The sequence below is a fragment of the Bombyx mori genome, chromosome 1, assembly GCF_030269925.1.
Source record: "Bombyx mori chromosome 1, ASM3026992v2".
Classification (NCBI taxonomy): domain Eukaryota; kingdom Metazoa; phylum Arthropoda; class Insecta; order Lepidoptera; family Bombycidae; genus Bombyx; species Bombyx mori.
This window is the reverse complement of record NC_085107.1, coordinates 9966223-9980379: the sequence shown is the minus strand read 5'-3', so window position 1 is coordinate 9980379 and position 14157 is coordinate 9966223. Positions and strand designations below refer to the sequence as shown.

The following is a 14157-nucleotide window of genomic DNA, read 5'->3' as shown; positions in this document are numbered from 1 at the left end:
CATTTCATTTCGTTTCTCGTCTCGTCTCGTCTTGTCTCGTCTCGTCTAGTCTCATTTCATTTCATTTCGTTTCATTTCATGCTGTGTTTCATATTAATCAACTTCATTTCATTTCATAATATCATTTTTCTTATAATTTTTTTTCAATTAAATTAAAATAAGACTTGACCTAAAGGTCTTAGTTACCAGGTCATAAAATCCCTTAAAAAAAATAGTTGTAAAATAACAGGTTTTTAGGCTACCTACTTTACCGACTTCATTTAGAAAGAATAATAGTCCCTGAAACGAACTCATGGATAATATTGAACCCACATTATACAAACGATGTCGTGGATTTTAGGTGAGAAAATTAATGAATTGACATAATTTCTCAAAATTATCAAAATTTATTGAGACTTCTAAGATATTTTTAAATCAAAGCGATGGACAATTTCCAGCGCTTTTTTTCATTGCAATATATTTTTTCACACTTACATACAGTGAGAATATAAGCCGCCATTATTACATATTTGAACCTCAAACAGCATTAAATTTACAACAATATAAACATAGTACACTTAATCGGTGATATTATGTTTTTTCTCAAGTTCCCGTCAAAATCCAAAATAATACATTGATAATTTTTTAAATATATAAAGATTATCAATAAAGAGAATAATAGGTACGCGTTAATACATTAGAGTGGCAATTTTAGAGTCAGGCGGGTTTTGAAAATAAATCTTCGTGATTATTGGAATCAAGACGTAATTAACTTAAAACTATTCTTTAAATATGTCTACAAATTCTGTTTTTATCGTATGAAAATTCAAACGTAATTTAAATAAAACTCATCAAAAATATTAATTACTAAATAATCCTACACAGCCGATGCAAACGAGTACAACTATATCTACCCTCGTCGATTAAATTCAAAGGAGCGGGTAAAAGCAAAAGCAAGTCAGGCTCCACCTCTGTGTTTTTTTTTGGGTCCTTTGATTTTAAAGTTCGAGATGAGAAGCAGCCTATTTGTGCTCTAAACTAATGCTGTTACTAATAGTAGTGTGTTACTAACAATATTATATAGTGTCTTACTATACAGTGTACTGACATACCAGGTCCTGCTGTTTTATTAAGTATTTATTATAAACTTATTATCCTACCGTTGTGGTTGAATTTTTCACATAAATTTTAATAAATAATGAAATACGATTTATGAAATTCATGGTTCTAAGAATTTCAATAAATGTTAATTTTGTCTATGATTCCCAAGAAGAGAGAAGTAAAGCCAATGCTACAATAAATAAAAAAGGAGGAAAAACAAAAAGAAGTACATACCTACATGGTACAATTTTACTTCCGTTGTATAGACTAACGTTTTATTTCTATTTATTGTATACATCGCAGTTGCAGTTGATAATATAGTGTGTAAGATTGCAGTAAATGGAAGGTAAATAGCTTCATTAGTTCTAAAGAGATGAGCAAACGATCGGAGTAAAAAATATGTAATTGAAACTCGGTTATTAATTTGGCCACTCGTAAGTAAACTGTTATGGCGTTTATGTCGCTTTTTGAACACAACGCATAACATCAGATTAAATAAGTAAAATTCCGGAATTATTAAATTAATTGAGTAAATTTGAGGTGTATCAATGTAACTGTCATATAAAGTCGAAATATTAATAAAGAACGGAAACGCATAGTGACATCGTACGGCTGATAGGTTATGTTTCCATCTTTTATTGGCATTTTAGGTTTGTTAGAGTGAAAGCGAACACCAGTTAATTGTTTTCTCGGGAAGAATACCGTCAAAAGTGATGTCTGAATGAATTTCTCACGGTTTTTAGACATCCAATCATGGTGGGAAGTGCCCAGTATTGCGTACTTTTGTTCCCTATTCAGGACTGCATTCAACCTCTTGGATTTTGATATTGAAGTAAGTTGTTTATTATGTTTGTAGCTTTTTTACAATTGTTTACATATATACGTACCGAGATAGAATAAATATTTAAATTATATTTTAGGAATTGGAAGAAGCACTTCTCACAGATGGCACAGAAGAATCTGCCAGTTCCCTCCTGACTGAATTGATAGTCCGTCTATTGAACGGTTGTTTAGGCAACAATGACGTTTCTGCATTTAATTATCAGGTAAATGTAGTTTTCTTTTTGTCAAAATAAACAGTTTGAACTTACAATCTTAAAATTTTTATCTTAGTATACTCAAAATAATATGTTCAAAATAATAATGTATTACTTATTTTTAGATGTATTTAAGAAGATTGTTTAGAAGAAAATGTCAAGAAACTGGCCGGTACAATCCCTTCAATACTGACATTGATTTTCAATTTCTGCCTTTGCGGACAAAGGTAGAAATATTATATGCGTTGTGTGATTTCCGTTTGGATGCTGAAGATGTATTTGATTTATTCAAAAATTTGGAAGCAGAAAGCTTACGAGTAGAACCTCTTGGGTATGTTAATAAGTTTACAAATACACAGGATGTACATTGTAATTTTTGAGATTGATTTAATTGTTATCTATGTTTTTAGATGGGATGACAATGATTCTGCTTACTGGTATTTCTATGGAACAAGGTTATATCGTGAGGATTTATTGAGAAAACCAAAAGCAAAAACAAAAAAGAAAAAAAGTAAAGAAAGCAGGAAACGTGGCTGGTTTTATGGAGATGACTGGCTTGATGACGATGAGACAGAACGGGTTTGGCAGGTTGTGTGCTTTACGGAAGATGACTGGGCCCACTTGACTGAGAAATTTAGCAAGGCAACAAGCAAAGTTGAAAAGGAATTGTATCGTTCATTATCACAAAACTTCTTACCTGAAATACCCCGATTGTTTCAAGAAAAAGAACGATTACAAAGAAAAAGGTAAAATAATGAGTTTTTCAGTTTTACTTGCTTTACTATACCATACATGGTTAAAAGGGCATTGTCCCAATCAAATTAGTCACTAGTTAGTCAGATAGTTATTACATATTTCTCTTTGTTACAACAGTTAATGAATGAACCATAACATATAAAAAATAAAATGCTTAGCGAAACATTTAATTTTTTGTTATCTCAAACAAGGTAATTTTGATTTTGTTTAAAAACCTCAGTAAAATATTTTCATAAAATCCCTCCAACAAGACAATGCTGCAACTACTAAACTTATCTAGAACTATTGTTTATGGTGAGATATGATTTTATTTGAGTTCACCAATAGCATTAGATATTTTATATATTAGTTGTTTCCAAAAATCAAATTGCTATCACTATTATATTATATTATATAATATAACTTTACTTTTGCTTTGTATTTGACTGAAAAAGATATTCCCAATTCCAAAAACTTTGTTTGTGAATAGAAAAGGACTAACCACATTTGTTGCAAAGTACTGTTATAGTCATTCCATGATTCATACAATGATAATAAATATATTTCATATCAGTTACAAAATTTTGTATAATAATATATGTAAAGGGTACACATGCAGAAATAAAAAAAAAGCAATTCTGTTTATTTATAACTGTCAAAAGCACAATTTGATGAAACAATTACCAGTAATTTTTAAGTGTAAATTCTTTATTAATAGTATGCCAAAGGTATACCTACCTACCTGACAAAATTAAATACTAAAGAAAGTAATTATAATGTCTTCCATCTGATACCCTCAAGATAGAACTGAGCTACTAATCTATTAGTATTTATAAATTCCAATATTGATTGAATGCCCTCATTTAATTATATACTAATACTAATATTTTGAATTGTCCTTTAAAAAATACCAGTCAATGTTGAATACAATAATTTTTCTCAATTTTAAAATGCTTGCACAAGTCTTTACTGTTATTTTCCTACAGGCTTATTCTGCTGCGAAATATCAGCAAATGTCTGCTATAGCGAATTACGCATGCATTGCGAACACCATAAAATATATTTTAAATAACCAAGCATGTTAAACAGAGCGAATTACTTGATTAGGCAGAATCAGAATAAGTTAAAATATTTTTGCCTTGCCTATAACAGAAAATGGCCTTCAATAAAACTATTCTTCTTTGCCTTAAAAACTTGCGCACATGGTGAACTATAAAAGAAAAACAAATGTAAGGCTATTATTAATGGTCAACAAAAATTTTCAAGTGCTATAGAATACAGTTTGTCCCACCTGAAGCCAAGAAAATCTTAACTATAATGTAAAATTAATAATAAGAGAAGAATAAATTTTACTTTTACATTGAGGTTTTTAAACAAAATGCTCACCTATTTTACCTAGATAAACATTTAAAAATAGTAAAATAGTTTCATTTTTTTTATTTAATTCTCTGACTTACTGGATACCTTTTTATAAGGTTGCTTGAATTGCCACGACGTACATCGAGTCGTGTGTTGCAAAAAATTAAGCAGAAGGAAGAAGAAGGTAAACCAAACACACATGATGCTAAACAAGAAAGTCACAAAAAGGACACAACAGTTCTTTCACGTGAAAATCGGGCCAAAAGAAGAAACTTACTGAGGTAAAATTTAAAAGCATTTTTCTAATATCTTTCAAAAAAATACAGGTTGAACTATGAATAAGATATCTCCTACATACTTTGAGAGTATAATTTTGCCATATAGGCAATCATCTGTATTTTTTTCCAGGTTTGGTAAGTTATGGAAAACCAATGTTTCATTTCGATTCATTTTGCAGATCTAAGTCTGTGTCATCAGACACTTCAGCAAATACAGAAAATAATACAGAAGATATGCCACAGAAAGTGTCAAAACGTGCAAAGAGTCAAGAAAAAAAGTCAAAAAACTCCTCTTCATCTCAAAAGGGTGAACCCCCACCAGAACCTCCAGTGAAACCTGGGAGAAAAACTAACAATTCTTTAGCATCTGCAACAGGCCAAATCTTAATACCAGATAATGATGAACCACAAAACAGTACTCGGAAAAAGCTGAAAACATCACAAATGTAATAAAATCATAATAAAATTGAAACAGCAAGTATATTAATTGTGTCATGTAAAGTATCTTTGTGTTAAACAAAAAAATATTTCAGATTCAGTCAAAGTGAGGAAGATATACAAACGGATATGTATAAGGTCTTGGAACAGTTAACTGCACATGAAGATGCATGGCCTTTTATGGATCCTGTAGAGGAAGAATATGCTCCAAATTATTATGCAGTAATCAGAAGACCTATGGACTTGCGTAAAATGGAAGAGAGACTTGACAGTGGCTATTATACAGACTTTGCTATGTTTAAAGCTGATTTCAAATTAATTGTGAACAATTGCCGTCTGTATAATGGACAAGACAATGGTAAGTCTGCTGACTTATAACAGTTTATATTTTAAAACATTAAATATAGCAACACTAAATTAATTATGTGTGATATTTTTCATATGTTTTGATTAAAAAAAACTATGATTACTCAAGCATTAGAAACTATAGTAATAAGTCTCTGTATTTGGTGGGACCAATTAAATCTAGTGTGTTTTCAAATATTTTATCTGATCTGATCTGAATATGGTTGTTAATTAAACAATTTCTATTTTGAGTACTAAAAGATAAACAACACACAATATGACATAACACAACATCATATTGTAAAAATAGTCAAAACATACTTGAAACTGTTGAAATGGGAAATCTTTTGTGTTGTTGCTGCCTCATATATAACTATAATATATAGCAGCAATTCTGGTCTTTGTATAAGTTAAAAATAGAATAAATTATTGGATTACTTCATATAATGAGCAGATTTTTACAATTTGTTCATTTTAATAATGAACTTTTAGTCAAGAATGTATAACTAGTATTTTACAAACAGTTTGAATTTTGAAAACAAACACCAAAGTTTGTACCAATAAAATAACGTTGATAAAAACAAGATGATCCTTTTTTCCATTGCACCACTCGTCACTTGTGCACTTTACATCTATTACCTGGAAAAGAGAAAATTCTAATACATTTGCACTTTTAAAAATATTTCTTGCGAAACGTTTTCAAATTGAAGAACAAAAGTCCCTTTATATACTATTTTTTCAGTTGTATGACATGTCTTTCAAACAAGAATTGAAAGGAGTCCATTAAGATAGGTACCGGCTTGATTGTGGCAATTATAATATTAATGTGCAAAGGTGCTCACTTATAAAGGTAGAAAGCAAAATGGTGGAAAACCAATACTTATCATTTTATATATTTTTCTTAACGTGGTATGAAAACCAGCTACAAATATACAACCAAAAAGATTTTGCAGTAACTTTTTATTTATAAACAAGAAAACCTTTTTCCTCGCCCTAGTCTTCAGCTCTATTAAAGTATTCTATTTAAAGTCCTATTGAATTGACAACAATATAATTTGTTGGCTTTTGTGTGGAGACCACAAGACACAATTACATAATTGCTCTAGTCACAAAGCTCTAGTACTTTAACAACTTATTTTTGAGCAGATATATTTAAAGCATATTCTAAAAATGTTACTTCATTAAGCTACATTATTTATTTTTTACTTGTAACAGATTATATCCTGAACCTTGTCCCTGTGGGTACTACTACTATGCCTATTTCTACCCTGAACCAATGACATGATATTTATGGTGGTGTTGTTCTGAGTCTACGCTAGACAAACTACTTGTTCCTAATAAGAACAGCTCATATGTAAGATAAGGTGTATCCCTTATTTAAGTGAAAATAAAAAAAATATGATTCTCAACCTAATATTTTTGTAAAAAAAAGTGTGTGTGTCCGCTCCGACGCACGACTGGAGTTTACTGGATATAAAAAATTAAACGAAACAATACGAGAAATAGTTCTATATTACGACAACACGATACACTACAGATTATTAACAAATTAACGAGACACAAAACAAACGACTAACAAATATATGAAAATACAATAATGAGAGAAACGCGCGATCAGTACGAGGCTTTGTGGCGGACTGCCGGCGCAGCAGCCCGGCGTCACCTGCGATAACGCATTTCGTGTGACATGCGCAATCAGGCGCATAACGCATTTCGTGTGACATGCTAGTACGATTTTGGTCCCCATAATTTTCATACCCCGGGCCTATATATGTAAATCGATTCTAAAGGAGTAAACTCCAAAAAATTGGTAACATGCAACTCTGACAGATTGCACGAATGTATTTTTTTTTCTGTTAATGAAACAAATCACCTTGGAAAGCTATCAAATAATCTTAAATCACTGAGTGAGTTCACATTATTAGACATTTTTTTAATTCAACAAAGACTTTTAATAACTTTGTTTTATGTTGGATTTGTTTGAGAGCTTTATTGCTGTGCCATTATAGTGTACCAAAGGCACTTTGTGGATTCCCATTGCCTAAAATATTAAGAATAACAACACTGTTATACTTACATTCAAATTGCATTCATAATTCAATATTTTTTGTTGCAGAGTACACAATGATGGTTGACAATCTGCAAACAGCATTCGATCGTTTAACAGAAAAATACATGCATAGACTTTCATCTTCTGATGAAGAGATTGCTGTTGAATATCAATTACCGACTCCATCAAGGAAACATAAGTTAAAATCCAGTGAATCTCCAACCCATCACAAGAGGAAGAAAAGAAAATCTCATTCAGATTCAGGTAAAAAGAAAGAAAAGTCTTATAATTAATTAACAAATTTACAGATAATGTTTGTAAATATAAAAAAAAACTGAAATTTCTTTTTGTATTTTTGTAATTTCACATGTTTTATTTATTTTTTATTTATTACGTAGATAGGTGGACGAGCTCACAGCTCACCTGGTTTTAAGTGGTTACTGGAGCCTATAGACATTTACAACGTAAATGCGCCACCCACCTTGAGATGTAAGTTCTAAGGTCATAGTATAGTTACCACGGATGCCCCACCTTTCAAGCCGAAACGCATTACTGCTTACCAGCAGAAATAGGCGCACCTACCCGTGCGTACTCACAAGACGTCCTATCACCAGTAATTAAGCAAATTATTATTTTGCGGGTTTGATTTTTATTACACGATGTTATTCCTTCACGGTGGAAGTCGATCGTGAACATTTGTTAAGTACGCATTTCATTAGAAAAATTTGGTACCCGCCGGCGGGATTCGAACACCGTTGCATCACTATATACGAATGCACCGGACATTTTATTCTTTAGGCCACGACGACTTGAAAATGTTAATGTGTTGTATTATACATATATATTAATAGAACAATAGTTCTGGATATCAAAACTCCTTTACTGGGAAAAGTTTCAGTTTCATGGCTGAAGAATTGAAGAACAGCTCCATTAAAAATACACAGAATTCCATTTAAATTTAAATTATTAAACAATGTTAAATTATTTTGATTTGACTTTTTGTTAATAAAAAATAAATTTATATAAACAGAATTCCATAATAATGACTTTTTTTTAGAATTTTATATAATTTTTTATTACTACAGGTGAACCAAAATCAAGTTCATCTGATACTATCCAAGAAAGTAAAAAAGAAGATATAGCACCTGATTTAGAAGAACCAAAAATTAAAGAATCTCATAAAAACAAAGAAGGTAAGACAAAGAAGAAACGGAAAGGTCACCATCGTCATGGCAAACATTCCAAAAACCATAAGAAAGAATCCCGTAAGTCTGAGCATGGTGAATCTAAAAGTAAGCATAATAAAAAACAAAAGCACTCAAAGAATAAAAATAAAGATGGTAAAAAAATAAAACAAAAAAAGAAGAAGAGCAAACATCATGATTCAGAAAGTACCGAAGTTTTGAAGCGGGCTGTATCTCAAGAGTCTATTGAAAGCTCGAATAGAAGTCGAAGTGCAAGTCCTCTGCCCTCTATACATACGCCGACTCCGTCACCACAAGAAGTAGAACAGACTGATAATACTGAACAATTAACAGACCCTGATTTCTTCAAAGATAAATATGACAAAATAAAGGAAAGAAGACGAAATGCTGCAAAAGATGCTTTTGAATCACTGTTGGATTACAAACAAAAAAGTACTGATAAACAAAAACAAAACATTAACTTACCAGAGAAGGATAAAAACCAAAAGTTGACTGAGACAATAGAAAAATTAAAAGCTAAAAATGAAAAGTTTAAAGATAACTCAACATTTAACAGCCTTTTTTCAACAAGTAACGATGAAAACTGCAAAGAAGTAAATAATAAAGAGTCTCCTAATAATGAAGGTTCTGATGAAGGAGAACAAAAAAAGAAATCCAGGAAAGGTAATAAAAAGAATGCTGCTAAAAATGAATCTGCATCAGAAGCATTGGAACAAGCAGTAAAAGATATCAGCAAATGGTTTGATGATGCGCCTAAAAGTTCAACAGTAAGCTCCCCATGCGATAGTCCGGCTCAGACAGTATCTACGGAAGAGCAAGATAGTCGTTTAGATGACGAACTTTCCCAAGGAGAAAAATCTTCGGTTTCTAGAAAAGAAGTAACTCGTAAGCGACCCTCCTCACGTGAACCTAAGTTGGTCAAAAGAAGGGAAATTCAAAGAACCATAGAAAGGCTACAGCCTGGTAAAAGCAAAGGCAATTTATTAACAAACATACCCAGTAAAGTAGAAAAAGCCGAAGAGACTATTTCAACTGGTCCGTTAACGAAAGCGCGTGAACTTAATAAAACAGAAGAAACGAGTAGTCCCAAGCTTAGCCTCGGCTCTGTTTTGCCGACAGTTGAATTTACAATAGGAAATGATCACAATTTCGGTAACAAGGATGAAGTTCCTGAAGAGGACCAGAACAATATGTCAAAACCACAAGAACTAAGTTCCCAAAAAGATGATATAACAGAAGAAACTTCAAATGAAAAAGCTACTGAAACTGTTGTTATTCAAACTTCTAAAAAGGATGCCGAAGTAGAAACAGAGCCAACTACTATCGTTAAACCAAATCAGGAAAAGGCTACACCAAATTTAAGCGCATGGTTTAAAGCATTTGGAGCGCCTAAAAGCACACCCCCGTCTCATGCTTCTTTGAAAAAGAAAAACGAAGAGACTGATGCTGAAGAAAAACATGAAAGTACAAACAGTGAGAATAAACCTCTTAGTCCTAAACATGGAACGAAATACGATTCTCCTGTTGGTCCCGAAACACCTAATCCAGAAGGAGGGGATAGTCCTCATCCTAGCATAAATGCAACACCTCGACAACGACGAACCAGTACTGGAAGTTCAATGTCTGAACGTTCGTCATTTAGTCAAGATCTCGATTCGCCCAGACATCAAATGTCGCATACTTCACCCTTACTTCATTCACCTGCTTCACCTAGAACTGAAGACTTCCAGAAAATTAGCTACCCTATCATTAATGGCACTGTGAGAGCTGGATTCTATCATGACACGACATCACTTAAAAGTAGCCCCGAAAAAAGTTGCAGTCCACGCGAAGGACCTCAGTCGCCATACTCTACATATGCTCAACATGTTTATGCTTCCAATAATGTGACTGGATCGACGACCCCTCATTATTTTATTGATCATACTAAAAGTCCATTGCCTGCCTATAACCACAACCCACCTCCTTTTTATGACACTTCAAAAGCACCCCTCGTTACTAAATCAGCTCGAGTTCATGACGACTACACGTCCCTTGGCCCCGAAACATATCAACAGAGTCAATACACGGGCCCATTTTCTCCTGCTTATACACCATATGCACAAGTATCTGCCGCAAATTACACTCACTCACAACACACACCACAAGCATCAATCGTTAATAGTAATGCAAGTGCTCCAGCTCCGGCTCCATCGGTAGTTGAAAAAACAGCAACTGCTTCGTTTCCTGTTAAGAAACGAACTTATAGCGAAATTGATCAAACAACGCTGACTCCACAAACCAATAATACTCCCAAAACAAACGAAAACAAGGATATTACTGTCGTATCCCATCATAACAAAGTGGAATATCAAAAAACTTCTCAAACTGTACATGCCACTTCTATGTCTTCAATGTCTTCTACATCCGTTGATGACATCGCTTTAGCTTTAAGTGAGAAATCTGAAATGGCTAAATTAAATAATATGCGAGATAAGCCCGCCGTAGAATATCATAAACCTGACGAACGAGATAAAAAATATGAAAGTCGAGAAATAAATAATGAAATGTATAAACAAACCAAACAAGATGTATCAGGCCTTGACTTAAAAAAGCCTGTAACGAGTAATACCAAAAAAGATAACATTGATATGGTTAATATGGGCTATTTAAATCCAGAAAATGAAAGAAGAAATAACATCGAGGCGCGCGATGAAATTGCAGCTTCAGTGGCCAGAGAAATCCAGAAAACTAATTTAAAATCTCAGCATATTGAGTCAATGGCAAGAAATCTTGGCATCAGTAATCAGTCTATCCAGAAAACACAAAATTTAAATTCTAATCCGAATAATATCCCTCCGGCACATTCACAGGAAAGATCACACAGTGATCTTAGTATTAATCAGATCATGGCTCACACACATCATGGTCAATATGATACGATTACAAGCGCACAGGCCATAGGTGGTTTCTCGATGAACGATATAGAAATAGCCAATAAAAAATTATACGGTTGCAATACGACATCTTCCTCGACGGCTATTGATTACGGTAATTGGAAAATAACAAACCAAATTCGAAAACAGGAATTACTCCCGTCTGATTATTCAGCTGCCTACACTACAAATGCCGATAAACATAAAAATGATACAAATCCAAATACTTCGATAAATTATAGTAAAAATACGCAAAACCATCAGTACACTGCTTACAACACGACAAGGAATAGTGTTCAGAGAACTGAACTACAACAAAATCATTCTTCCGAGTTAAGAATACCAAATCCCAGAGGAGTACTTAAAAATGATCACTTAAATATGTCTTCCTCTATAAACGAAAACGATATAACAGCGAAAAACATTGAAAATCATGCAAAAGCTCAAAAAGCTGAGAAACTAGTGCAAAATCATCCTCTTGTTACTTCAAACCCTTATAAGCCCCCATACAGTTCACATTCTAGCATTCCTCTAGAAACAATACGAAATTTACCTAATATTCCACAAATGCTAGAAAGATATTCAAACGACGAAAGATATCTGTCGACATTTGCCGGTGGAACATCAGCATTATACCACGAAAAGCAATTTCAAATGGCCCAAATGTTCAATAAAACTATGTCTGCAGCTGAAATGCATCACTCGAATTCACCAGTAAGCTTGGCCTACTCTCAGTCTTCAATACCGAATGCAACGAAAGATAATGGTATTTATAAACCTCCTATACTGACGACACAAGCTGATATAAGACCAAAAACAAAAAGGAGACGGGTGCAAGAATCAAAAACCGCAGTGGTTGGAAATCAAACTTATCATCACACACCATCGTGCAGTGCAGATGTTTTGTCGTCAGTCAAACAGAGTATGATCCCTAGTAGTGCTTTTAATTTTGGTTCATCTACAAATATGACCCTCGGCACGGGCCTGTATGGTGAAAACAGTGGCTTTTCAATAGAAGATTTTAGAAATAGCACTGCAAATCAATTAATGGCAGCAAATTATATGGTAGCTGCTGTGGCGCATCAACAGCGAAACAATGCCGAAGCTACTGCCGAAAAACTCGTGAAGCCTGCTCATCAAAATTCCACACACACATCCAGCTCCTTCCCATTTATAGGTCATTCCCAAGTAAGGGCTGGATATCCTTTTGTTGGAGATCCGTCATCACCGCTGTATCAGCAGTATTTACAAAGACACCAAGAGGAACTGCTTAGACAAACAGGTGCGCAGATCATGAGTCTGTATCCTGCAGGATATCCTGCTGGGTTGGGTGTAAGACAACCATACGACTCTATTAATAGGCCTTCCTGGCTCTAAAATTCGCAATGCGAAATTATGATACACATATACATAATTATAAACGTTGTTATAGAAAATTGTAATTTATATTGTTTGTAGAATCAAAGTAGATTTTTGTAAAAATATATTGCAACAATGCTAATTTAATTTACTACATGACAAATTAAATATTATTAAACCTTTAAATAAGCGGTTCTAAATTAATTATATAGTGAAATTTTCAAGCTCTCGTAATTGATAATATATGTGATAACACGGAGAAACAAATTATTTAATGAAATTATATTTGAAAATGTGAGAAGTTATTTTCAGTTTCCTTTAAAAGCTGTGAATACAAAGGCTGCTCATAAATAACTAGGTTTTACCCTTGCTTTAAAATATATTTCGAAATCTACATTTTGCACTAAATCTTTTTTTAGCAAGTGAGCAAAGTGTAGACTACCCACGACTAGTATATAAATTTCGGAATTACCCCAAACCTAGATTACATAATAGTTATATAGATTTTAAATTTCATAGCATAATAATTGTGTAATAGAAAAATAAAAATCACTCGATTTCTGTCAACAAGAGTTTTATTAAATGCCATTTTTTGTTGTTGTTTTTTTTACCAAAAATGTCTACGAATCTTTAAGGTTATGCAAATAATTTATGCGATTCTATTTAGTTATTCACCCTTTAAAATAAGAGATAAATTTCTATGTTCTAGCTGTTAACTACTTCACTCAGAAGAAATAAATGTAAAGAAGTTTTAACTTATGAACCTTGAAAATGGTAACCAGTTTTTAGAACTTTGGTTCCACTTTATAACAGTAAATTACACCGGAGGAAGACCCTTACACTTTCAACTTCAAAACGTTCATCTGTTGATTTACATTTATTAGCAGCCTTACAGCTTCAAATGAATATAAATGATATATATATATAAGTAGGTACTTTATGTAATGTTGATACAAATTTACTGTAAAACTGTTGCTTTGTTGTAAATTTTTAAAATATATTAAAGTTGCGAAGAGTACCTTAGAATTTAACCAGAACTCTGCATAATAATTTAATGTTTACGCTTTCATGCTTCTTATTAGCTTTAATTTACTCATACATAATACAGTAATGTCACAATAAACGTTATTTAATTTTTTATTTACGTTAGACTACTTAATCTATTTTGTTATGTAAATATTTCTCTTATTTTATTTACAAATAATGTGTTAGTATTTACTCTCATATAAGTATATTTTTGTTAGAATTAATTCAACTAATCATTGGAAGCATAGTGTTAAGAAGATCATAAGAGAAATACTTATTGAAATTATTATTCTAATGTAAAAGATGGAAATAAAGATTTCTGAAACAGTA

The 14157-nt window shown here is 32.5% G+C and overlaps 1 protein-coding gene and 1 long non-coding RNA gene across 8 annotated transcripts in view; one reads left to right on the top strand and one right to left on the bottom strand.

The window, feature by feature from the left end:
• LOC101743995 (uncharacterized) overlaps positions 1-14157 on the top strand; it is a 17863-nt gene extending 3706 nt beyond the window's left edge. Inside the window, exons 1-10 of one of the 7 annotated variants that reach the window (XM_062669023.1) lie at positions 212-340; positions 1731-1912; positions 2001-2126; positions 2243-2448; positions 2528-2863; positions 4328-4492; positions 4669-4935; positions 5023-5285; positions 7389-7586; positions 8408-14157. In XM_062669023.1, coding sequence (XP_062525007.1) covers positions 1802-1912; positions 2001-2126; positions 2243-2448; positions 2528-2863; positions 4328-4492; positions 4669-4935; positions 5023-5285; positions 7389-7586; positions 8408-12819 — 6084 coding nt within the window. In that variant the 5' untranslated portion in view covers positions 212-340; positions 1731-1801 and the 3' untranslated portion in view covers positions 12820-14157. Of the gene's footprint in view, positions 1-211; positions 341-423; positions 1515-1730; positions 1913-2000; positions 2127-2242; positions 2449-2527; positions 2864-4327; positions 4493-4668; positions 4936-5022; positions 5286-7388; positions 7587-8407 lie in introns of those variants that run through there. The other 6 variants (XM_062669033.1, XM_062669043.1, XM_062669002.1 and 3 more) reach the window with 6 other exon arrangements.
• Positions 5699-7414, bottom strand: LOC134199045 (uncharacterized). Its single transcript, XR_009973376.1, has 2 exons — positions 7350-7414; positions 5699-5911 (listed from the first exon to the last, which is right to left on the bottom strand). It is a non-coding gene; the product is annotated as an uncharacterized LOC134199045 (long non-coding RNA).